General features: G+C 42.5%; 1 protein-coding gene across 1 annotated transcript in view; it reads right to left on the bottom strand.

Moving 5' to 3' along the window:
* ASAH2 (N-acylsphingosine amidohydrolase 2) overlaps positions 1–25640 on the bottom strand; it is a 30649-nt gene extending 5009 nt beyond the window's left edge. Inside the window, exons 1-15 of the mRNA XM_044420079.1 lie at positions 25488–25640; positions 24901–25077; positions 23019–23146; positions 19259–19336; positions 17551–17671; positions 14717–14842; positions 13946–14032; positions 12387–12491; positions 12217–12298; positions 9697–9812; positions 8020–8114; positions 7157–7196; positions 4688–4783; positions 2548–2643; positions 1311–1454 (exon numbers count right to left, since the gene is read on the bottom strand). Coding sequence (XP_044276014.1) covers positions 1311–1454; positions 2548–2643; positions 4688–4783; positions 7157–7196; positions 8020–8114; positions 9697–9812; positions 12217–12298; positions 12387–12491; positions 13946–14032; positions 14717–14842; positions 17551–17671; positions 19259–19336; positions 23019–23146; positions 24901–25077; positions 25488–25640 — 1644 coding nt within the window. The remainder of the gene's footprint in view (positions 1–1310; positions 1455–2547; positions 2644–4687; positions 4784–7156; positions 7197–8019; positions 8115–9696; positions 9813–12216; positions 12299–12386; positions 12492–13945; positions 14033–14716; positions 14843–17550; positions 17672–19258; positions 19337–23018; positions 23147–24900; positions 25078–25487) is intronic.
* Between the last annotated feature and the right edge of the window lie 536 nt (positions 25641–26176).

Raw genomic sequence — 26176 nt, 5'->3', positions numbered from 1 at the left:
CTCCTGAAATTAGGTGGCTGCTGCTTTTTCAGCTCAAGTGACTTCTGAGTGCTGTGGTGGAGCCTGTACAAAATGTGAAGGTACTTGCATTCTACAGGGTAAATAGCTTAGAAGAAAGGGGCTAGTTGTTAAGGGAGGGAGAAGGAAGCTGTGCAGTCAAGTACTAGAAGCATTCTAGTGTCTTCGCAAATATGTGAGCAATATTCCAGGGTCCAGCACAGAAAGCAGCCATTCCTTCCTTGGCTTGGATAAGCGTGCAATCTCATGAGCATTTCAAAAGAATAAAGGCCTATGACGCCACATATGTTCCAGTTGGTGCTGGCTGAAGCATGCTGGGAGCCATAGGCATATTTTCAGTTGAAACTTGTATAGAATGGCACACTAAGTGACACAAATTAGTTAAAGATTGAATGAAGAAATGCTTTTTTCAGTGGAAACTCTGTAACAGAGTCCAGTATGGATCCATTTTAGATCAATGGGCTTAAATGAACTCCAAGCGGACTCCAAAAGATGCCTGTGTTGCATGTATCAGAATCTGCTGCATCTCGGGCTATTGGCTTTTACTGGAGCAACCAAAGTTGCTGGTGATGGATGCCTTGTTTTCAACTGTTAGGACAAATGATCTCCACAGGGATAAGGTAAAGTTGTCATTCTTCTTTGTAATACAATAGAGCTGTTAATGCACTAGAGACAAAGAGTGCTGATTTTCCAAGAGATTTAAATTCAAGGTAATATCCAATGTTCCCTATTCTGGGTTTTGCTCTTAATGGTTATTTGGGGTTCACAGCTCAGCTGAAGTCACCATTAGGTTTCATGCTGAGCCAGCATCTATTATACAGGTGAGACCTCCAAAAATATTGAGTTGCAGATTTCAAGGTTCCAGCCTGCCAGAATACCCCACTGCATTTTCCTGTTTCCCCAGGTTTCCTAGTTTCTCCCTATGCACACAGCCAATGATCCATGGTCAATTTTCAACTGGTTTTTAATTTTTTCCTTCCCCTAAGACATTTTTAGCACTTCCATAAAGCTTGGAGTTGCCCCCACATCTGATGTGACCTCTTTCTTGTGCATAGCTTTGTTTGTTTTGGCTACATGTGGTTCAGCAGTCAAAGAATCGGTTTATTCCTAGAATCTAGCCAAAGCGACCAATATGCAGCTCATGGGTTATACACAGCCCCGGCTGCCTGAGGTGCAACCCATGGAAGCAAGTCCAGGAAGGCAGAAGCTTCAGGCCTGGCATGTAGGGTGCATTAAGAAATGGAATAAGTGGCTTGTAGGCTGCTGGTGGTTGTTTTAAAAGATATACATACCACTTGGTACTTTGGCTGCACATCTTGCGTAACATCTCCATACTTTTTACCCAGTGGCTTTGCATCGACAAGTAGGGGCAAAAAATTCAGGCTTATATTAAACAGGATTGGTTCTGGAAGTGTTGGTAAGTCCTGAATAGTATCCTGAAACAAAAGTAATTTGCTTTGAAATGAAAACTGGATTTCATCTTAACAAATAGAATACACAAAAGGACAAGGAGAAGCAGCAACAGGTCAGTGGTAGAACAAAAGTGGGACTGTGTAGCCCACCTGAGGCAGGAAAGGACGTAACTGAGCTCAGCTGTGAGGGCAGCTCCCCTGAGGGTGCTCTCCCTTGCCCTCCCGAAGCCCCCTGACAATCCTATGGAACATCTGGGGCTGAATCTTACAGAACTGCAGTGGGCAAGAGGAGTTGCCCAAGATCAGGCGGAGGAAACCTGCAATCCTTGTGTGGGAATTTTGAGCCATTCCTCCCTCCCACGGCACTTCCACAAAGTTCAGTCTATAATCTGATAGGTTCAGGGGGTGGGGGGTTCAGGTGGCTGCAAGGAAGAGGAGGGAGGGAGAGCTTGCTGTGTAAGTTGACCTTCTACTTGTGCAAAATTAGATCATTCATTTTATTTCATTCTGATACTCCACATAGCTGAAGCTCTCTAGTTGATAGCCATTTCCTTTATTGAAGTAACCTGTGCAAATATTCTGTACAATGGGAAAGGCAAAAGCATGTGAAATCACATGTGAATACAAACTGGGTTATCTAAAGTTCAGGCAGCGACTCAATGCTGCTTGCATTCTTCTTAGTGATTTCGTATTTCTTTTGATCCTGCTATGCGGTGTGCAATATGAACGCACATAATGGATCCATTACTGATTAGGCATGGCAGAGAGCTCCAGCATGCTGCATCCGCAAAGCCAGGCATTTCTAGGTTGGCCCTGGCCCCATGGCTCTTTGCATTTGCCCCCAGACAGAGTTCAGCTGGGCAACCCTTCTCTGGGCTGCCGCTGATCTCAATATAATGATGGCGTTTTAGCCAACAAGTATGCTTACCATAGCATCAATTCAAGAATAAAAGAATTTCACTATGATACTGCCTTTCCTCTATAACAGTGCTTATGGACTTTAAACTCGCTTATAAAATGGTGTTGAAAGAACCTACACTTCTGTTTCTATTTAAGCACAGAGAGAAATTTGTCCCAGTTCTCTACACATCTATGCATTGATACAACTTTTTATTACCGTAGCAATAGCCTTGGCCAGACCTCGGAATAACTGGATATAAGCAGAAAGACTGTGTGGTCCAAAAATGGTGGAAGCTCCCTCATATCTTTGAACCTATGAGGTGAGATGAGATGAGATGAGATGAGATAGGAAGACATTCGAATTATTCAGCAAATACAGTGGGTCCTTTTTTCTTTTCTTTTTTCTTTTTGCATTGGAACCTTTAGATCCACCAACCAAGGTCTGATGTAAAAAACACATATTTTAAAAAATTAAAGACTAAAGAACGGGTAGCCTGGAAACTTCTCCTGAGGACCAGAACTAGATGCAGCCCACAATTCTTTCACATGCCTATTTTTTTTTAATGTAAGCATTCTGAATTTCAGCAGTATAATTTAGGATCAGAAGGGAGAGTTTATAGAATAATAGAACTGGAAAAGGCATTTAGGCCATCAAGTCCAACTTCTTGCTCAGTGCAGGAATCTAGACAGAAATCCAAGACAGTTTACATCATTCTCTTTCTCGTCTCAATTTTATCGTCACAGCAACAATCCTGTGAGCTAGGCTGGGCTGAGAGTCTGTGCCTGACCGAAAGTCACCCGATGAGCTCCCTGCTGAGTGATGACTGGAACCCCAGTCTCCTGAGCCCCATTCCTGTGCTCTTAACCTCTATACCACACTGGCCCTCTAGTTTAAAGCATCCCTGTGAGATGGCTTCACAGTCTCAAGTATTCTTCCAGCAATAGAAAGCCCATTATCTCCCTAGGCAGCTAGTTCCATTGTCTGACTGTTCTGAATGCCTGCACATTTTTTTCTAATTTTGAACCAAAATCTGTCTTCCTGCAACTTATTTATTTATCTATAGCATTAGCATAATGCTCTCAAACCAGTTTACACAATGTAATTAAAATATACAAACTCCAACAATTTAAACAATTTAAAACCTATTCACCTGCAATAAAATATCTCTGTACAATAAATTCTTTTGCAGACATATACAACAACAGCAATACAGCACAATACATAAGAACAACTATTGCACATGTACCAGACTATTTAAAAGCCAATATAAAACTGGAAAATCATCCAACCGAGTGGCAGGAAAATTAAAAAGTTTTAATCTGGGGCTGAAATGTATATAACATTCAGATCCAGACTTGCCTTATTCAGGAGAGGTCTGATCATCACCTCGTTTAATGGAGACAGGACTGGCCCCTCCTTCAGAGAGGCATTTATAACTGCCCGGACCCAGGCTCGCTTTCCTTCCTTGGCTTGGAGAAGCAGCCTTGAGGGGCAAGGGGCAAGAGCACAGGTGGTAGGCCACACTTGTCCAAGTACCTCGTCCACATCATCAGGCTTCAACAACTGGAACTTACCCAATAAAATAGGACCAGACGGGGCACCAGATGCCTCTGTTAAAGAAACTCCATCAAATGTGGAGTCCTATTCATGCTGGATCTGAGCAACTTTATCCTTGAAGTGCTGTGCAAGTTTGTCACAGTGGGCCACCAAGGGTTCTACCTGGTCCTCTTTAGGGCCAATGCATAAAAAGCCATGAACTACTTGGAACAGCTCCTCTAGACAGCACCCAGAGGATGTGATGGTGGCAGAGAAGGAGGCTTTTTTAGCTGCCTTCACTGCCACAAAATAGGCTTGACAATGAGCTCCTACCTGTGCTCAGTTGGGTTCAGCCCAGGTTTTATCCATTATTTTGTGTTCTACAATCTTTGAAAATAGAAACTAGGCTGTGTTCTTCTGTGTGACAGTCCTTTAGGTACTTGAAAAATGCTAGCATATACATTATTCTCTTTCCAAAGCTAACATACCAAGTTTTTTCAGTAGGTCCTTATATGACTTAATTTTCAATCCTCTGATCAATCAGACTCAACATTCAAGGCAAAATCTGTCCAGTGCAAAGTAAAGTAGAGCTACTACCATCAGTAATTTAGAAACTATTTCTAGACTTTTAAATCGTCACATCCTGCATATTGGACTTCCAAATCTCTCTACATTTATTCCTGGGAGCAATTAATTCCAAATGTTAACTTTTGATTTAAAAAAAAAAAAATGGGTGAGGACCAGGATTTGTCACAGTAATAAAAGATGGCTGGTTATTATCAAAAGAAATGTTGTCTTAGAGTGTTGCCAGTGTCCTTACCTGATATTCTTCATAAGTAGCTATATAATGGGTATAAACATTGCATAATCCTGAAAGCAAAATATTCATTCCTGATTTTCCATGAGTTTCAAATTCCTAAGAAACAGAACAATTTCCATTTCAGAACACAGACATAATAATAGGGGGTTTTTTGCTTGTATTTATATATAATTTATATTTTGTACCTTTAAGCTCCAACAATGACTAACAATAGAGAAAAAAGCTATTGCAAAATGTAAGGAAAGGATGAAATCTACAAAATTAAAACAAAACTTATCAATCTCCAAACAATCAAAGCTGTCCAAAAATTAAAGTTCAGTTCTTAAACACTGGGGAAGACTGAACCATTCTGATCTGGTGCCCAAAGGATAGTAATACAAGCACCGGGGTGTGAGGGGGGGCATTTCAGAGCAGTGGAAGCACAAATGGAAAGAGTCCCACTCTGGCTACCCATGCCCACTATACTCCAGGAAGCAAGGGAACTTCAGGTGCTGATTGCAGTGGATAGGTGGCTTGGTATGGGAGAAGGGAGGCCCCTTCTGTTCATCATAGGAACTGCATGACACCTCACCACTGCTCCCTGCATGTCTCACTTTACCAGCATCTAGATACATACGCCACGCTTGAGCTGATCTTGTCCTGTTGTTACTCCCTTATCCCTACAACATGGTGGAGCTAATTAGAAATCTGCTGGCATTAGAAACAGAGAAACAGAGCGAGTCAGAAGGGGTCTCCCGGGCCATCTAGTCTGACCTCCGGCACCAGCCAGCTCCGCTCACGACATGCCCACCATGTGCCTGTACAGCCTATCCTTGAACACCCACACCGATGGGGCCTCAATGACCTCTCGTGGAAGCCCATTCCACACCCTCGGGGTCCTGACTGTCAGGAAGTGCTTCCTGGCATCCAAATGGAACCTTGGCTCCCTGAGCTTTGCTCCGTTGGAGCACGTCCTGCCTTCCTCTGCAGGGGAGAACAGGTCTCTACCCATCTCCATGTGACATCCCCTCACATACCTGTATGTCGCCAACATATCCCCTCTGAGTCTCCTCTTCTCCAGGCTGAAGAGACCCAGTTCCCTCAGTCTCGCCTCATGCCCCATCCCCTGCAAACCGGCCACCAACCTTGTGGCCCTATGCTGCACTGACTCCAACCTGGCTATATCCTTTCTGTAATGAGGGGCCCAAAACTGAGTACAATACTCCAGTTGCGGGCGCACCAGAGTCGTATAGAGTGGTAGTAATACCTCTCTCGATCTAGAAGCCACACTTCTGGCTATGCAACCGAGGGTGGCGTTCGCCCTCTTGACCACCGCATCACACTGCTGACTCATGTTTTGCCTGCAGTCAACCAGTACCCCAAGGTCCCTTTCACAAGTGCTGCTCTCCAGCCACTTGTCCCCTAACCTGTACTTATGACACCTGTACTTATTAGATCTTCAGGACCAAAGAGGAGGCAGCTCTTCTGAAGGGAAACAGATGGGCTTGTCCTCTCTGTCATGTTATCCTGAGATTATAATGACAGGGATCATATGAGCAAATGTAGAGCTACCCTTTGCAATTGCAGTGGGGATTGAGACTGATGAATGTCTTGTTAACGGGTGGATCAATACAGGGGCCTGAATAATCTGAATATTCTGCTTCCACAGTTTGCAGAGCACATGACACCAGGAAGAAGCTTAAGAACTCAGGTGCCCAGATTTGGTCTCATCCTTCCAAGAATGGTATATCACTGGAAGAGGCAGTTACAGGGGCCAAATGTCCTGCAGGCAGGTGGAGAGTTGACCTATGCCTATTACATGGTGGACAGCAAGAACTATTTCTGTGTCAATAAGCTGCAGAGCTCAGCCCTTTCTTCATGTAATCCTCGAATATCTGGGTTTTAGAAGCTCTGATTGCTAAGAGAGTTGACTAGTCAAAGCATTATGTATTTGGAACTAGGAATAGCTCTGGAAGTGTGTGGGCATACCTGTGTTCATTGCAGGGGTGCCCTCAGGATAGACAGTTAAGTCAAAGAAGAACTTGATGTTGTGATGAATCAGTTTCCATTTCTCTCCACTTCTCATTTTCCATCTTAAGTTTGGTTCATCCCAATTTTTTTCATTTCATGTCATAATTTATTTTATTATATTTTCTATACTGTCGAATAGCTGAAATGCTCTGGGTGCTTTAACAGGTTTTTTTTTCAATTTGACAATTGTGTTGCAAAAATCAGAAAAGTGAGCCATTTGAAAGATAATTGAAAATGCATTTCAGTGTGAACTGCCCTAGATTTGAATGGGAGGAGGTTGTACTTTGGGAGTGTGGGCAGTACAAGAAGCAGGTATACCAGAAGGAAGGTATCGCTTGAACTAGCTTAATAGGTCCCATATACTAGCAAATTCATTCAAAGGAAAATTGAGAAGTAAGGAAGAGGAAAACTCCTTTTCTGGGTAATTTATTTTTATCTAATCTGAAACTCCATACTTACTCTCTTCAGAGCTTCCCGTACTCTTCGCCCAGACATTGTCCTGAGAGACATGAAAATAGCTATATCAGTTTCCATACCTTTCCATTCAAAGTCCCTTGAAGGGATGTAGGGCATTAGTTCAGGACACAGGTGTGTGAGTGAGAGACAGAGACAGTGTGAAGGGTCCCTGTATGTATGAGGGAGGGAGGAGAAGAGGGAGTATGTGTGGCCCCACCTGTCTTGGTTGTACCCACCATCACCCTGCCCACTGCTAGGGCAGCCAACCCTGTGGACCTCACAAATTCCGTAGCCATCAGTGCAGCCCTCCATCCAAGAAACGGTGCCCACCGCTGGTTAAGAGGTCAACAAAAATCATTGACATGGCTGACCTTGTGGAAATGAGTAGGAACAGAATGGGAATATATTGGCTCCAATCCAGCTAAGTCTTACTATGAGAAGAAGGTAATAATGAGTAGCTTGAGCCCTACTGCATGCAATGGGACCTTCAGGCAACCCAATCCATGTCTGCTCTAGTCTCATTAATTCAATGGGGCTTATAGCCAGGTAAACGTATGGCAGATTACTTCCTTAGTCATGATGAATATTTGCTGGGTTGGAGCCATTTTGTTCCAACTGTAAAGTCCATCAGAGATTCAATTTCCTTGCATACTTTACAGTAAGTTAATATTTAAATGCAATATTGTCTGTTCTACATTGTCAAAGTTCTGCTTTTCTTCGTTGCTCTCCAAACTGTGTCACTGTAGCTCTGTTTCCCAGAACAAGCTCTTTTCCTTGAATAAGTGTATTATTTTGATCCCATTTCTAATCTTGGCACAAAATCCCATAAATGTATAATACTATAGACACAGAATAGCAATACGTACGTAAATTCTCCTGGAAGAGCCACTATTGCCGCAGATCCAATGGTAACTATTTGAATATCAATTATGTTTGGATGCCAGGGATAAGGTCTGGAAAGCTTATGTAGTTCAGGAAAGAAGGGGAATCTTGTGTCAGTCTTATTTGACCACTAACAAGATTACCATCAACAGCCAAACTTCTCCACTAATGTTGCTCAAGGGAATTGGGGGTATGAGCAGGTATGTGAGAGGATGGTATATTAAAGCAGGGATGGGCAGATTATGGCCCTCCAGATGTTGCTGGCCTGCAACCCTTGCTGGCCCTAGTCAGCAAGCCAGTAGTGAGGGATGATGGGAAAATCTATCGCCTCCCTACCCCCTGCCCCAGCTTCCTGCTCCCAGTCCTGCAAGGATTAAGCTAAACTCAGAGAGAAGATGGGTAAGAGAGATGATGATGATGATGATGTCACCATCCCAGCTAATCAGAAAGTCCCAGTGCTTTGACCCTGTGAGTCCTGGACATTGTCGTATCCAATTAAGATGGGGCAAAGGCAAATACCAGCTGTTGCCAGCTCAAGGAGAAGCTAAACAGAGCCTCCTAGGTGCAAGCCTGAACAAGCCTGATCTGGAAGGCCTCATAGCAGGGTGGGCAGCCTTGGCCCTCCAGATGTTGAGGGACTATAATTTCCATCATCCTTAAAGTCCAACAACATCAGGGGTCCCTCAGGTTGACCACTGCTATTTTAAGAGACAAGAATTATCAGCTGACCAACTCGGGCCTAGTTTTGGAAAGACAAAGGTTACCCTTCACCATTCAGGGGGAGAAACAGGGCAAGGAGTTGTTCTCCTCATGCATATTTCCTTTCCCACCCATCAGATCATTGGCAGGGATTCCATTTTTTAATGCACTCTGCATTGTACAGAATTAAGTGCTCAGCATCTATCATGAGATACTGAGGCCATGAACCAGATGGTATGTAAGCTCTTGTAATTTCTGAAAAATTCACAGAACATCACAGTGTCTGGCTTTCGGGTATCCGACTCCAATATGTGCTGTAAGGGACTCTGGGAAATAGGAAACCTAGTACAAGTTCTTTGTTATGCAATGAGCTGGGCAGTGAAGAAGGGGTAATTAATTCAGAAGGCTACTTTACTCTCCTACCCCCTCAACAAAAAAATCTACTCTCCTCCGACTTGGAAGTGCCTCCTCTAAGACTTGGGAACATTTTGTACATGTCTAAAGTATTATGGAAGGTTTGGAGGTTTGGATAGGATAGAAATACTGGGGCCAGAAGGACTACATTAATCTGCTCAAGTCGGCTGCTCCAGTCTCACTATGGTCCAACCTGTTGGTCCAGTATCACTACGCCTTCCTTCTGCTTGGAAGGCTGATGGTTAATTGCTCGGAATAGCAGGGGAGGAGGTAGAACTTCTGAATGAAGTGACATGTTCTGAACAAAGTGAAGTGCTGTACCTCTTGCCTGCACATGTGCAGACAGGGAAGAGGAAACTGAGATCTGTGTGTGCCAGGAAAACAATGGAAGAGAGGCAAAAGAAGCTAAGCTATGTTTTGGGCTCAGTAAGCTAAAGACATGGTGGGGGGGTGGCACCCTTTCTCTCAAGATCTAACATGGAGGATCCTAAATGAAGGTGACCCCAACAAGTCAAAGGTCATTGGCTGCAAGATTTCTTGTTTCATACCTCTCCTGTAGGCAAGAGAATAGGCTTAGGTCTATGGCATTCTTGTGTTTCATTGGATGGCTTAACAAGGATACTATCACGGATTGCGTCCCAGAATGGATTACCTTCCATTGTGCCTGTCAATAGATAGGTGTTGATAGAATTTTTCCCATCCTTCTTAATATTTTTCAAGAAATATATATCAGTAGATTATCCAACTAATTCTTGAATATGCACATTTTAGAAAATGAGTAATTTACATAACCTAGTATTTTCAAAAAGCTTTAATCAGATATGTGGTTTCTGTTCTAATGTCTTGAAAAAAACTGTACTAGTAGGTACCAGACTTATGTTTCACATCCCCCTAAAAATGTTTATAGTGGTAATCAATAAATGATATTGCTGGTGAATACTGATTTTCAAACTGCTGAAGTAAAATCATCATAGAATAGTAGAGTTGGAAGGGGCCAAGAAGGCCATCAGGTCCAATCTCTCCTGTTGCAGGTCACCAATTTACACCATCCCACTCAGATGGTTGTTCGGTTCCTTTTTGAATGTCTCTAGTGTGGGAGAGACCACAACCTCTCCAGGCAGCTGGTTCCACTGGCTGTATTGCTCTGGCACTGAGGAAACCTTTTCTGACATCTAGCCTGAGTCTGGCTTGTCGTAACTTGAATTGACTATTCCATGTCCTACACTCTGGCATCAGCAAGAAGAGATCTTGACCTTCCTCTTTGTGACAGCCTTGGAGGTACTTATAGAGGCATATCATGCCCCCCACTCAGTTTTCTCTTCTCAAGGCTGCACATGCCCAATTCTCTAACTCTCCTCATAGGGCAGTGTTTCCAAACCCTGGATCATTTTTGTTGCCCTCTTCTGAACCCTAATTTTAATTTCTTAAATTTTGGTGCCCAGAACCGGACACAGTATTTTAGATGAGGTCTGACTAGTGAAGGATATAGGGGAACTATTTCTTTCAGTTTACTTCTATTAATGTATCCCAAAATAGCATCTGCCCTTTTTGCAATTTCATCACACTGTAGGCTCATATTTAGCCTCTTGTGCACTGTAACCCCATGGTCTTTTTCAGTTTTGTTGAGCAATCTTGTATTGATGCATTAGGTTTCTTTTCCTGGGTGGAGAACTTGGCATTTGTCCTTATTAAATTGCATTCTGTTGCTTTCAGCCCTGCATGTCTTCCAGAATGTTCCAGTGGTATTGTCTTCAAATGTGATTATTGTTCCTTGTGCTTCCTCATCTAAATCATTAATTGCACCCCACTAGTTACCGTCTTCCAGTTTGGCAAGATGCCAATGATGAGCACTTGTTGTGTCTGATTTAGCAGCCACCTAATTTTGGATTTACGCAATAGTTTTTCTATCTAGTCCACTTTTTGCTAATTTGTTTATCAGGATGTCATGAGGAACTATGTCAAAAGCTTTGCTAAAGTCAAGGTAGATTATGTCCACAGTGTTCCCTCTGCCCATCTGGGAGGTTACCCAGTCAAAATGAGATTAAATTAGTCTGACAGGATTTATTTTTGATAAATCCATGTTGGCTTCTATTAATCACTGCATTTTCTTCTACATTCTTGCAGACTGAATTTTTAATAATTTGCTGCAGAATTTTTCCACAGATTGATGTCAGACTAACTGGTCTGTAATTCCCAAGTTTGTCTTTCCCCGCTTTTTAGTTCTTCTCCTGTCCTCTGGCATTTCTCTTCTGCATGATTTCTCAAAGATAATAGCCCGTGGTTCTGAGAGCTCCTCCACTAGCTATTTTATGACTCTGGGATGGAGTTCATCAGGCCCTGGAGATCTGAACATGTCTATTCTATCTAGATATGCCTTGAACCTTCAGTTGTCAACCTTGGGCTGCCATCCCTCACTTTCAGCTTGTACTTTCTCCTCATTGTAGATCTTGTGGGAGAAGACTGAGGCAAAGTAGGAATTGAGTGCCTCAGTCTTTTCCTTGTCATCTGTGATCACTTTGCCATCCACTTTAAGTAGCTGGACACCATTTTCTTTCACATGTCTTTTGTTTTGGATTTATCTAAGAAGGGTTTTTCTTGTTCTTAGCATCCTTTCCTTAGTCCCAGCTCATTTTCTGCTTTAGCCTTCCTGGCATCATCCCTGCAATTCCTTGCTATTTGTTTACATTCTTCCTTTGCAGCCTAGCCCTACTTCCATCTCCTGTACCTACTGCCACCTACCAATTTAACAGGTATAGTCAATTCAGTAGTTAATTAAACTTAAATATAGAGGTAAACCTCTAAAATGATATAAATTTTGGTTTAACAGTCATCTTTAGTTTGTCACAGAGAGGCATGGTATAAATATCCAAAAATGGATTACCAGGTGTTTGAGAAGAAAGGATTGTTGTTCCCACACTGGGACATAATGCTAGAATGATGTATTGTAATCCAAAATATTAGAATACAAGATAGGCAACACAATAGAATCAACAAAGTTAATACTGCATGTGATTTTTTTCAAGTGGTAACAATAATGAATATAATCCATTCCCCTGCCCCTCACTTGCCTTGGGTGAAATTGAGCATTCCTGGACCATCCATAGTACCTGCAGCAAAGCTGTACCCCAAGGCTGGCTTGCATGTTTTACCCTTTGGAAAAACAATATGAAACATTATGCATGTAGATAGCACAACAGGGTTATTTCCCACCTAAAAAGTCACCTTGGCAGTACTTTACCGTATGAGTGGCATTGAGCTGTACAGTAACATTAGACATGTCCACCCACTGGTGAGCTGAACTGATGGGACCATTTATCTCTTCAGAGGCTGCCTGGTATAATTCCTAAAATACAAAAGGTCATTTGAAAACCAGCTTGTTGATACTTCCAGAAGTTCCATTCCACCAACAGGAGAGTTGGAGCGTGGTCCCTTTGCTCCTGAGATGGTGCAAGCACCAGCCATAATGTTCCCTTGGCAAAGCACAGGTGTTAACAGCACTGGCGGGGCTTTTTCCTCTTACCTTTCATGCATCTAGTCTTGGGATTGGGGGGAGTGGGCTGAGAATGGCCACATGAAACATTACACTGGGAAACAAGACCAATCTCTTCTACCCTCTGGAGTTGCTCCTACTGAGATATATATCAGCAGGAAGCAATGTAGGATCATCCAGGTGTTTTGAACCTTGACATCAATCATATTGGGCCGGTGTTGATGGGAGCTGTAGTTCAAAACTCCTGGGGGTTGCTGGCCCCAAGACTCTATCCTTCCTAATTATTTATTTAAGATAATGCTTAAGCTGACTTTTAGGGGTAAGCCCTCATTAGGCAGCTTCTTATATTTAAAATGCACAAAATATATAGTTCCAATGTTTAAAATATACCAAAGATCAACATTAGAACAGCAGTGGGAATCCATAACAAAATAGTATTTAAAGTGGCTATTATTATTAGGTGCAGAATATTTGCCTCATAAAAGCTTGAATGGTGTCATTTGTTAGTGGCTTAGGATACAGCTTAGTTTGTTCATAATATTACATTGAAAGGGATGCAGGCTAATTATCAATAACATTTGGTAAATACCAGTGCTACCACCACCACGCATAGTCAAGGCCTATCACGTATAGCAGTAGTGGTGAACCTATGGCACAGTGCCGCACTGGGCACGCAGAGCCCTCTCTGTCGGCATGCGAGCCAAGTCGCCCCAGCATCGCCCAGCGGCCGAGCAGTGGATAAAAGTGGACACAGGGGCCACGCGCACGCTCGGAAAGGAGCAGTGGTGCCTGGCGATGATGTCACAAGCCGCAACTTGTTAGCTGCAATTTATCCGAGCTTTCGCATGGCTGGTCAGTGTGCTGCCAAGGATACATATATTTTGCTTGGACTGGCTGTGACTTGTTTTTCCTAAACTAAACCCTCAGTTTTCAGGTTTTATTGTAGTGCTGGCACTTTACGATAAACAAGTGGGTTTTGGGTTGCAGTTTGGGCACTCAGTCTCTAAAGGGTTCGCCATCACTGCCCTATAGGATAAGGTACATATACAGTTCAGCTGAAGATAAATCAAGAAGAGACTGTCTAGTTACTTCTCCTGTGTCCTTGGGTTAGTCTGGAAAAAGAACCCTAAAGAATTATACTTGCATCTTTTAATTTACAACTGATACACAAGCACACATGCACACACACATAAAGAGAGGGAAGAGAGAGAGGGGACAGCCCAGAATTTTCACACATGTAAACTTTGTTTTCAGAAAATATTATTGTTTACTGTGAAAAATGTATCCCATTCATTTGTTAGAATTACCTTTGCTTTCAAGTAGATTGCTCTTCCAATTATTCCTGTGCTCTCAAACATATCCTTGCCAGGACCTGTAGCTATGCACATCTTGGCCTTAGAAGAAGAAATTAAAAGGAGAAATTCACAAACAATTAGAATAAAGTTCTGTACCATGGTATAAAGAAGGAAAACCCATCAAAGTCTGTGGTCGTCGAATCAAAGAAGACAGCTTTGCTAAGGCACTGTTCCTCTAGTGCTAATATAAAATGTATTTTATTTGCCTTATCTGGGGAAAAATGAAAGCCCTCCATTTGATCTCATGTCACTTTTTACATTGCTGGAGACTAGTCACTTGTCCCAATGCAAGCCCGCCCCACCTATATGGTCCTCATACAGCAAAAAAAGGAAAACAAACATTCCTTTAAGTAATGACTATAACTCCTGCCCTGAGAGCAACAACACAACCAAAGGACATAGTCATTCTGTGCAAATCACAGGTGGAAATTCCACGGAGTGTGGAATTTCCGTGGGTGTAAATTCCACGGAGTTCTGGCTAAGTGTACAGAGAAACTTCCAGACCAGGGGTCCTCCAACTTTTTCACCAGGGGGCCAGCTGAAAGGTCCTGGTGCTGAGCGTGGGTTGGGCAGGGGGTGGGGTGGGGCGTGCAGGCGCTGAGGTGCTGAAACAGAGTAAAATGTTTTCTGTAAAAGACCAACTGGTGCCTCAATAATGTTGTAGCGTTGTCTATGGTTTCAGTGGCAGAGAGTTCAGCCCTTGCATCTAGATGCGATACTTACCCCGCCTACTGGGCAATAATTGTAGAGGTTTTCACACGATCCCCCTGTGTTTATGCAGTGTGGGCCTTTTATATTTGGAGAGACGTCTCCCAGGTTAGCTGATGCAAAGGCTGCTACATATGGTCCCTGGAAGAGAAGGACAGTACATATCAATGACTCTATCAAAGATATGGTTACAAAAGTTCTGCCACAGGTTTGTTCTTCTATCACATGAAAATCCTGGTAGAATCAAGAATGAGAAACTGGTACAGACGTCATAGAAATATACAAATCTGTCAGTTTGGTTTCTCTCAGTTTCTTATTTTTCCAGTCTTAACTTCAGTTTGTCTGGAAATTTGAAAACTTTTCAAATTTTCTAGTTGAACTCAAATGTTGACTTAAAACAAACAAAAAAGATTTGCATGGAAGTTTCTCCTCACACACAAGTTTTATAGGCAGTTTTGCCTAAAACACACATTCCTGCAAGCAATTTTTCTAATATTGCAGTATTACTGCATATTCTGTCTTTTTCTCCCACTCAAGGTGGTTCATAAGATTCTCCTCCTCTTCTTTTTATCCTCACAACAACCCTGTCAGGTAGGTCAGGCTGAGAACCTGTGACTGGCCTAAATTCATCCATTGACCTTTATGGCTGAGTGGGGAATGGAACCCAGATCTCCTGAGTTCCAGTCTAACATTCAAAGCACTACGCCACACTGCCTGTCTATGATATACATCTGTTAACATTACTTTCATCCACATATGCATTTTGTGTGCATTTCCTCTAATATGTCCAGTTCTGTATGCTGTTTTGACACAATTTCACTATACAATTTGTAGAAGGATGGATTTTAAAGCATAAGTTTTGGTCACCATACTGATTTGAAAGTGAAAAATTACATAAGTTTGTATTAAAATGTGAATCAAATACATTTTGCCCTATTCCTAGATACCATTCATATACTTCAATTTTCCATGCCTATTTAATTAAGCATGTATCAGAAAAGACAATTAGAGGAAGGACAGAAAGTGGCTCTTTTCCATTCTGATGTTCAGCAAAAACTAACATTTGTGACATCTTTGCAGTCCTCACCACCCCATTTTTCCATCTCCTTACTTTCAGCATAATTTAATCTTTGCATATTTAGCACCTAATAAGGCCTCAACATTTTAATTACAAGGCGGCTCTTTATGTAAATGAGATGGTGAAGTAAAAACTCTAAGCTGTCATGTGAAAATTGTGTGGCTGTTCTTTTTGTTGTGGTCATGTGTACTGTAGGGTTTCCAGTGACTCAGTGTCCCATCTTGATTCTGGAGTAATTAAGAGGCTCCACCTGTTTTTACCGTCATGACAGAGGCATCCCCTTTGTTTGGTTTGATTTGGTTTTGTTTTTGTGGATTCTGATCCTTTACTTTATTCAGCTGGCAGAAAGGAAGGCAGAAGTAGGTAAGGTAGTTCAAATCCTCCAACTCTGGGCTCTGAGCATAGCATCTTCCTTAGCCAGAAGCTACCTTGTACCCTTGCCTAGTCCATATGATGGCAGTGCCAGGGTTAAATAGCTATGCGTGCCCATCCTTCTCAAGCCATGCTTTTCAGCCCTGGAAAACCTGCAGCCTGTTCCACTGGAGTGTTTCTTAGCACCTGCTGTCTCCCTCTATGCAAACCAGGCCAGATGCTTCCCTGCCAGCCAAGGAAATCAGCACACTCCACCCTTTGCCCCATGATTCCTACCCTTCATCAGTTGCCAGGGCCAGCCCTGCCACTAGGTAGAATGAGGCAGCAGCCCCCGGTGCAGAGGCTGGAGAGCATGGAGGAGGTGGTGGAAAACATTGACCAGGGCACTGCCTACAGTGCTAAGCTGGTCTTAAACTAGTCTTCTGCCTCAGCCTGCTTAATCGGGCATCTCAGTTAGGATTCTACCTGTGTTCAAGTGAACGTGAGTGAAAGCCCCCTTCAGAGCTTGCTGCACCATGTGGTCAGGTCAAGAGCAGGGAGGACAGGCTGGACTTGCATGCAGGTCATTTTCCCTTTCCCTTTCCCAGCCCTAATGTGCAGGGGCAGTGCTTGTGCAGAGTTAATGCAATTTTTGAATGAAAAAGATTTCAGCCACTCGGTGGCTAATACTAAATACTGTTGCATCCCACCAATTTTGACTGGAGGTTTAAGCACGCCCTTTCCTGAATTCCATTCAGATGCCTTTATTTCATTATTTGGTTTGTACCCTGCCTTTCTTCCAAAAATGACATTCCAGGCAGCTTACAAACACTGATAAAAACAATGTAAGAAAATAGATGTAAATGAGTAAAAACAGCATCCAGTTCAACAGACCTGCTTGCATGCCAACAGCCCACTTGAATAAAGTGGTCTGCACCTGTTGGACAGCAGAGAGGGAGCAGAACTAGCCTCCCCTGGGCAGGATTCCATAGCCAAGGACCCGCTATGAGGGCCTCTTTTGTATCACTGCCAAAACGACCTCTCTCAAGGCCTCTCCCAAGGATCTTGCAAGCCATTTGAAAATGACCTTTTAACATTCTTAGCTTTGGCTAGACTGAGACTAATGTTTTATGAGATTCCTGGCCTAATTTCTGGACTAGGAGAAAAAAAGTGTAAGATGTAATACATGTTATAATTGTTTCTGAAGTGATTAGTAGGTAATGTATCTTTGCTAAAATCAAAAAACCTATAATGATAAGCAATGTGGTAAACTGTACTGTAGAACTTCTCTAACAATTGTAAACACACATTATGGTGACTTATATTACCATTTTGACACTAGGGTATATTAAGCAGAGGTATTTGTAAAACCATCATTTCTGTCATTTATCTTAGTCTCATTTTCATAAATTGTTCCTACCTTCCCTGGCAAGTATCCTTTATTCTTCTCTTGCTCCAAGAGAGAAGCTGCATAACCAACATTGTCACTACTCGTAAGAGTGTTGCTGTTGTTCATACTGACTGGGTGAATGGCAAACCAGCTAGTTAAAAAAAAAAAAACCGAAGATAAAAATTATTGGAAGAGCATTCACTTACAGAAAATTTCTGTGCATGAGTGTTTGTGCCCGTGATACCTAAGCTCTGACACCTCTGACTTCAAGGCTCAGGATGGTAGGGCAGAAGTTAAGAACAGTGGTTTCCCATAGTCATTTTTGTGTTTTCCCATAGTCTTTCTGTGTGAGAGAGTTTTCTTTTTACATCTTCTTTCTTATGGGTGTCAGTGACAGGAAACTAATAACAACAGTTCCAGGACACACACTGACCTAGAATCAGGCTGAGGGGCTTGCCAGGAGGGCCCTCCTAGAACAACTGGCCCTGGAGATTTCCATAGGGGTGGAGAGATAGGTTTGAAGTTTCCCTCTGAGGACAGACCTCTGATGTCCCAAGTGGCCCATGGGAAGCCCTTCCAGCAGGCCATAGGGTTGCAGCAAAACATATCATTCTTTTATGATTTTATTCTCAGGCAGTCATGAATTCTCCCAAGTGAACTTGGGTGAGAGTTTTCTCATAAAATAAACTCTCATTTCATATACAAGAGTTCTACATGTGTACCTAACCACAGAAACTAAGTATACCCTCCAAGCTATAATTTAGAACTGCATATGACTGTGTTATGTACACCTTTTCCTGTTTGGTTCCTGTCACATGTACAGCCTATGTGACGTGGCATTTCCTTGCAGTCACTGATAACCAGTTAGTGGAGGACAGAAGGATCAGCCGACTCGTCCTCCTCTTTGCAGAGCTGCAGTGATGGTGCTGATGAGGGAAGCAGGATGGACCCAGCAGATCACTCAAGGGTTAAACAAACCATGTGCAGGAATAGCATTGTTCAGGTACAGACTCAACATACTTAGTCAACATCCCAAACTTAGTACTGAATTTGCAAAATGCCAGTGGATGCTCATTACAAAGGGAAGCATGATGAACAGGTTTACCCAGCAAGATGACCCAAATGATGACATTTACCCAGCAAGACGACCAATTATGACATTTATCAGCACTGCCATGTCAGACTGCAGGTGGTAGATCACAATTCTGAATGCCCCCCCCCCCCAATATCAAAACACTGGCAGGTAGGACACAACAGCAACTAATGCAGAACTAGCTTGGCTAGGATTTTTTCTCCCTGTGTACTAATTTTTGACAGACAGGAAGCTTTAAAAAAATGGGGAAACAGTCAACACAAGTATCCAGCATTTTCTAAAGTGATACATCCCATTCTTTTCCCTTATTTTACTGAATGTGCAGACCAGTCCTTTGAAAGTCACTTTACTTTTTTATGAATCCAAGAGATTCGTTCAATATTTCTTTCTTAGTTCAATCTCTGCATTCCTTTTTTTCCATTTCTCTCCCATTGTGTGCCCTTTCTTCCTCATTTGCAGAATCATAGATCTCTCAGAATCCCCCTCTCACCTCTCTCTGTCCCTTTGAGTCATGACAAGTCAGCATGCCAGTGGTCCATTTTTTCTGTTTCTCAACCTCCTGCCTTTACTGTAGCACCATGTCTCAGCTCTGACTTTTTCCTCTGATTTTTCCTCTGATTTTAATGGGACTTTAAGAATTGTTACCTTAACATTCCTATTTCTTGGCCATTGTCAGCTACCATTTTCAGGACCACCATTTCTTTGTCTGTATTTGATGAATATCTAGTTCACATACAGAAGAGAGATACATTCCACAATTAGTATAACAGGCTGCAGAGTTGGAAACATATACATAGGAGTAAAATTAGAAGAAAATTTCAATTTCTATTTCTCTCCATTAAAATAAGTCTACATAAACATCGATAAGGATTTTTGTGCACATTTCTCCTAATAAATGCATTGTGTGCATAATGTCTAATATCCTCATTTTGTGAGAAGTAATACACACATTTTAATGACTTTTTATTGTAGAAACATCCTATCGCTATTAGAAAATGACTTTCAAAAGTTAACCAAGTTGCAGTTCAGAGAGCAGTTTGCATAAAATGTAGATAAGTTCATTTTTAAAATTTGCACTGGCTGAATCTTTCCCCATCCTTACACAAAAGGTGAACATGGGCACCATGCAGTGGGAAGCCGTCATGTCCATACGTCCTTCAAACTCATGGAAGTTATGGCAGAAAAGGTCCTGCACTGTGGCTCGCAGCTCAGGCACTGGGGTAGGCATTGCTAGATGCTGCGACCCCCGTAGGGGGCCTGCCACCAATCCCTGGTGCCTCCTGGAGCCTCTGCTGCTGCCTGTTCCTCTGCTCCCTCCAAGTGAGCGAGCAGAGCTGTAATTCCTGCATGCCTTGCCCTGTCCCCCAGGAAGGTGTATGTGTTTTCAGCCTCAAAGGAAATGGATAGTGCCAATAGTGTGAGGAGGATGAGGAGGAGATTCAGGGAACAGTGCCACTGAGGACACCTTGTCAGGGCCCCTGACAAACCCGGAATTAGCCTGCTGATGTGATTCCCACAGCACTGGCTCTGCATGCACCAGAGAATCGTTGAGTCACTCAACCACAGTGGAATGTCTGGAATGTCTGCTTGAATCTTTTCTGGAGGGCTGACAAGCTGTGAGCCCATAAAAGGGCTCTTATTAATGGGCCCTCTGCTTGTCAGGGACTGGAATGTTTTGTAGTGATCCAATGTACTCTGCCATGTCCTGTGTGCCTTCCTCTCTGCCCTAGAAGATAGGTCGTCATTCAGAGGAGCATCTTCAAGAAGAATGCTGTTGCCCGCACTCCCAGCCCAAAGGACGCTGCTTAGTTGCCCTGGGGCTGCATGACACACATTCTGTCTCCATCCACGTGCTTGCATGTGTGCAGGGAGGTGGTGTCAATAGTGACATTTTAAAACCTATGGCAATTTGTGGAAGTTGTCTAGACGAGAATTCGGTCAAAAGATGGGACATATAACTTCAGAGTAAATAAGCACTTGAATGGAACTCTTCATTCTGGAACCCTTCATTCAATACTCCATTTAGAATGATATTCCCTGCTTAGTGGTATTGCTTTTTTCCCTACATGGCAGCAGCATTTTTCTGTATGTGCACATTAAAAGTGGAAAGCTTGGTACATACATACAAGGTTGATAGTTCTTAGTTCTTATATTAAAACACTGAAATACAATGTGTGTGTGTGTGTGTGCGCGCGCGCACGCGTGTGTGTGTGTGTGTGTGTAAATCAACAGATAGCCTTGTGGCTCCTTAAAAATTAACAATTAGTTTGGCATAACCTTTCATAGATTATAGTCCAGTTCATCAGATCAAAGACTCTATTGGTTTAGGTGAAATATACTAACACAGCTACCCTCTGGAGCTGTTGCAATGGAAAAAGAGTCTCACATTCCATCCACATGAAACCTTTTAACTCCTCGTTTTTAGGAAAATAAGCTCAAGGTCAATAGGGTGCATTTCATGGATAAGTTATTCCTGAAGTTGCAGTTCTGGCACAGAGATGAGAAATGCAACACTTACTGGAGTATTCCTTCTTTCATATTTTATATTCATGTTCTAGGATTAGATCAAGCTTAGTTTCTGGGAACAAGTGGATCTTCGCGATGTGTACAGAATGAGCCAGTTCACATGATCAGGCAGCTCACTGGGTCTTATTAAAGCCATGGGGCATGGATGTGGCCATTCTGAATATCAGCAGCCAGCTATGGCTTGTCATGTCATGCAGAGCTGGGTGGTGGAAGGATGAAGCAACAACACTGCATAATCCACGGTCCCTGGGTTTGCACAACATGAAAAGCTGTGGCTGGGTGTTGAATATACAAAATGGCAATGTTGCAGTTCACTATGGTTTCAACCCACTGGGGCTGTTTTGATTGCCCAAGCCAGATCATTATGACATTCTATACTATATTAACTAGGAATGTGTTATATTAAACAGGAACAGCACAAGCTCAAAACATTTTTCTGGAAAAGCAGATATAAAACTTTTACAAGGTTGGAATTTTCTGCATGCTTAGTGAAAAGATCCCATAAGTGCACATTGTTCCTTGTCCAAAGTACAAAACAGCTTGTGATTGTGCACAGTGTTCAGCTGATCATTATTATTGTTCCCCTGGCTGAAATTCTAAGCAATGCTAAGTGCTAGCCCTTAGTTCTCTGGGTTCCAATCTAAGTCCTGAATTGCTACTGTTTATCTTGGTTTCAACTCTTAACTGCTGAGTTGCTGTTATTTATCCTGGTTTTCAATCTAAGTGCTGAATTGCTTGCTATTGCATTTTGTTTGCCCTCACCTTGCCCATCAAAGTGCTCAGCAGCCTTGCAAAGAGTATCACATCTTCTGTAAACAGATCACTAGTATTTTTGGTGGTGGGCAAGGAACCATAATCACCGTATATTCAGGAGACCTGTGATTGTACATACTCTGCCCACCTTCAAATTTACAACTGTTCACAGCATCCCTGATAAACCTGGGCAGTGGATGGGGAGAACTCAGTCTAGTCCTCAAGTCTCCTTCCAGAAGAACTGATTGGGAGTGGTCCAACTTTCTTCGACATTTGGTCAGATTTTGCATTATAGCTTCTTACTGCCTATGCTACATCTTGTTGCAGTATTAGAGCCACTCTACTTCTCCTAAGTTTGTCGTCTCTGGAGTAAAACATTTTGTCATGGACAGGGCCTTCATAGGGCCTCCATAGGTCAAAAATGATACAAGAAGAAGAACCGATTTCATTAAAGGGCTCTGTGTGTGTGCAACCCCAGTTGGTGGAGTGATTTTGTGTTGCATCTGAGAGTCTGCATCCATTTAAACCCAGGCATAACCCTAACCCTCTGCAAGGGGCCCAGGGGAGCATATACTAGTTCTGTCCCCAGCATTGTCCTCCCTGCGTCTGACCTTGCCAGGCTGAGCAGCAAAAGCAGGAACAAGTGTTCTCCTGAGTGCCAGTAGAAATCTCCCTGTGATGAGGGTCCCTGCTTGGTCAGGGTGCTGGTGGCTCTATCCAAATGCAAGTGAATACGAGAAGTCCTCTCCAGTCATCCCTGCTCAGGATGCGGTGAAGAGGCGGGACAAGTACATGCAAGGACAGTGAGGGCAGTGTCCAGCCTGTACAGTCCGGAGCCTCTTACCCACATTAAGATTAGCAGGCATGACGTCTGAACAAGGCTTTAGAGATACACATGAGGAATCCTAGTTAGCTTGGGGAGAAATGTGGAAATGGTCCATTACATTATGCTTCTTTTCAGCCATAAAATCCTAATACTAAATGTACGGAACTTTACTTTCTTGTTGAAAAAGCTCAGTTCATTTTCCTTTCATAAGTCAGCCATTGAGTCATTGTTTAGTACTTAACATTCCAGGAGTTCAGCAAAAAACTACATTCGGTTGAATTATAGCCTTCCCCATTTTACCTGAGTCTTTCAGGCTCTGGATTGTGGAGGTAAGAAAAGGGACTTCTGTTGATTTGAGAATTTTCTAACAACCCTTTGTTGATAAAAATTCGGCCTTTTATCATATTCTCATGAGCCACCTCAATGCTCTAAAAATGAGAAAAGATGAGTAAAATTAGTGATAAACAAAGATATGAGCTTTGATCCGGCTCTTAAATTATATTTTTGATATTATTGTTAGTACTGTTATTATTTCTATACTGCCCCACAGCCAAAGCTCTCTGGGTAGTTTACAACAATGCTCAAATTGCTGAATTCACATTAGGGGTTGAAAATCAAGGTGTCAACATAACACTGCTAACAGATGATGTAAGAAAAACAATCAACAGATTTATTATGGTATAAGATTTTATCAAATGCACTCAGGCATGGGTACAGTACACCCAGGCCTGGGGTCCAATCTAACCCATCGAAATTCCCCAGCGGTACACACACTATCCTCTCAACCTGTCCCCTTATCCCAACTGCCAATCATTTAGTGGTTTCCATGCTTTTGAACCCCCCCCCCACACACACACACACCTATTCTGATAGGCTAAAGTGCTTCTCCTAAGGTGTCATTACAGGAAGGAAGGAAGGAAGGAAGGAAGGAAGGAAGGAAGGAAGGAAGGAAGGAACAAAGAGAGTTAGGCTAAAATATACTGGCATCTTGGGCCCTGTGCTGTGCCCCACCATCGTTTGCACCTTTGGCCTGCCCGCCATGGGGATTTGGCCTCTGAAAGCATTGAGCTTTCCATACAATTGCTGCTGAGCTGCCTCTTCTGCATGTCATGGTTGTTCGGTCCCAAGGTTTTCAATTTCATCTCTTTTTCTCTACACCCATCCGTATTTGCATCAAGTGAGGATAGCATTTCATTCATCTGATCTCAACTCTAATCTGTCAGAGCTCTTGCCACAGTCGTCATAGTCTGCATACCTGAGAGTAAATTCCATTGAACTCCACAGATGGACTCCAGAGGGGACAGGACTGCACTGTTGGCCCGTCCTGTGCTCTGGATGTTTTTGCTACAGCAGATTAACGTGACTACTCTTTTGGCAGTCACAGGAGGACGGGGATGAGGACGTGGACATGGATGTGGGTACACACTTGAACAGACTTGTGCTCTAGCAAGCACAACTCATTCAGAGCAATACAGTGCAGATAGACAGCATCCTCCCCTAGCAGCAAATGTAAATGCACCACCAGTTGATGCCAGAAGTTCCCAAAGCAGGTCATGATATGCAAGCACAGGCCTACTTGCACACAAAGATCTTCACTGGGCTGGATGGATTGAGGACACTCGCATCACAATCCTTTGCAAGTTGGCATGGTCATAAGTCTCACTGATTTCACTGGGACTTACTTCCAAAGCCAGCCTCTTTTTTATTGATATAGCATATTTCATTATATAGCATAAGTTATTATATGTATAATATTTAATATATAAATATGCTCTCTCTCTCTTAACCTGTAACTGATAAAAATGACCCATTCACACGTGTTCTACTTGTACTTCGTGTATATATATATATATATATATATAGAGAGAGAGAGAGAGAGAGAGAGAGAGAGAGAGAGAGAGAGAGATGAATAAATGAGAAGTAGCATATGCATTATTCCGAAATTAGCAGTATGGTGTTAAAGTATTCTTTCCTTAAAGACTGTGCATTGCTTTGATGCTCTTTTTTATTTAGTGAATTCATAAAGAAGATTAAAGAATAACATGACAGCGTTCTAAGACTGACACACAAGTTTACCTGCTCATGATAATGCTTCCACAGCCCAACCATGCAGGTTTCTCTACTGCATGCTGCAATCAGCAGAAATCAGGCAGTTAAAGTTAGAGGCTGGGTTTGTTCTTACCTTCAGGATTCCCCTAACAATGGCGTTAATGGATGACTTTATGAGTCCCTTCCCTGTGATCAAAAAGATTGTGTTTTGAAAATAGCCTGCAGGTCCCGAATGGGTGTGAGTTGCACTCAGTATAACGTTGTCCCGCCTGTAGAGATCACCATATTTCTGTTTCAGCTGTTTTAACACCTGAGAAGACCAAGCATAATTTATTATGCTTTCCAAGGTTATAAAATAGCTTCACTAGAACAGCAAAAGACAGGGGAATGTCTGAATGTACATTCAACAGTAAGAATGAGAGGTATGGGCATAAAGTACCCCTTGGCACCTTAAAGACCAGCACATTTCTAGTGGCAAAGGGGTGTGGGAGACCCCTACTCTGGCCTTCCCTGCCTGGTGCTGTCCAGACATCTTCAACTGCAATGCCAACCATTCCTGTGCAATGTCCAAAGCTTTTGTTGTCATATGTCAATCACAACACATCTCAGAGATTTAAGTTTATTGCAGTCTGAATGTCAGCTCTGATAGACCAATAGTTTTGGAAGAATGTAAAAGCAAAAAAGCAAAAGAAACAGAAGTGATCTCCTCCCATGACTTACCTCAATCCGAATCCTTTGAGATATCATTCCTAACTCACAAGTAACAAATACCACCCGTTTGGTCACATTGTTCGGCTCTGCAGTGATGAATGCTCTACAGTACAGTCGAGAATGAATCCCAGCACCATTCTGATCTGGACTTGCATAGCCCATCTAGATAGGAAGACAGCATTTCATTTCATTAAATGCAATTCTATGCATGTGTCATCAGAAGTAAATCTCATTGCATTCAATGGGGGAACAGGTCAATCTGGTTTTTTCCCTAATCCATTTCATTTTCACCTATTTTCATCTCTTATTAACCTGTAACTGATAAAAATGGCCCATTCACACATGTTTTACTTGAACTTCCATTGAATTCAGCTTCCACATTAACCCATATGTTTGATTTTCAAAAACTGTGCTCAAAATAGTAGCTTTATATGATTTAATTCCTCAAAATAAACACATGTGGTCTTTCAAAGAATGCATTTCACATTTTAGAACAAGAGATGTTAATCTGTTCATTTCCTATTGGAATTTGGAAATATCAAATTCCTCTGGCACTCCTACTGCATGGGGCTAACTCCCAGATAAGTTGCAGCCATATGGTCAAATTCTCTAGCATTAGGTGAATGAAGTGGCTGTAGTCGACCTCTTCAGTAACTCGTTCAGTAGGTCTTCAGGTATCCTTCCTCCAATATTGAATG

The sequence above is a fragment of the Varanus komodoensis genome, unplaced genomic scaffold, assembly GCF_004798865.1.
Source record: "Varanus komodoensis strain SLA01 unplaced genomic scaffold, ASM479886v1 scaffold11, whole genome shotgun sequence".
Lineage (NCBI taxonomy): Eukaryota > Metazoa > Chordata > Lepidosauria > Squamata > Varanidae > Varanus > Varanus komodoensis.
The sequence above is the reverse complement of the archived record's forward strand: the minus strand, read 5'-3'. Positions and strand labels throughout refer to the sequence as shown.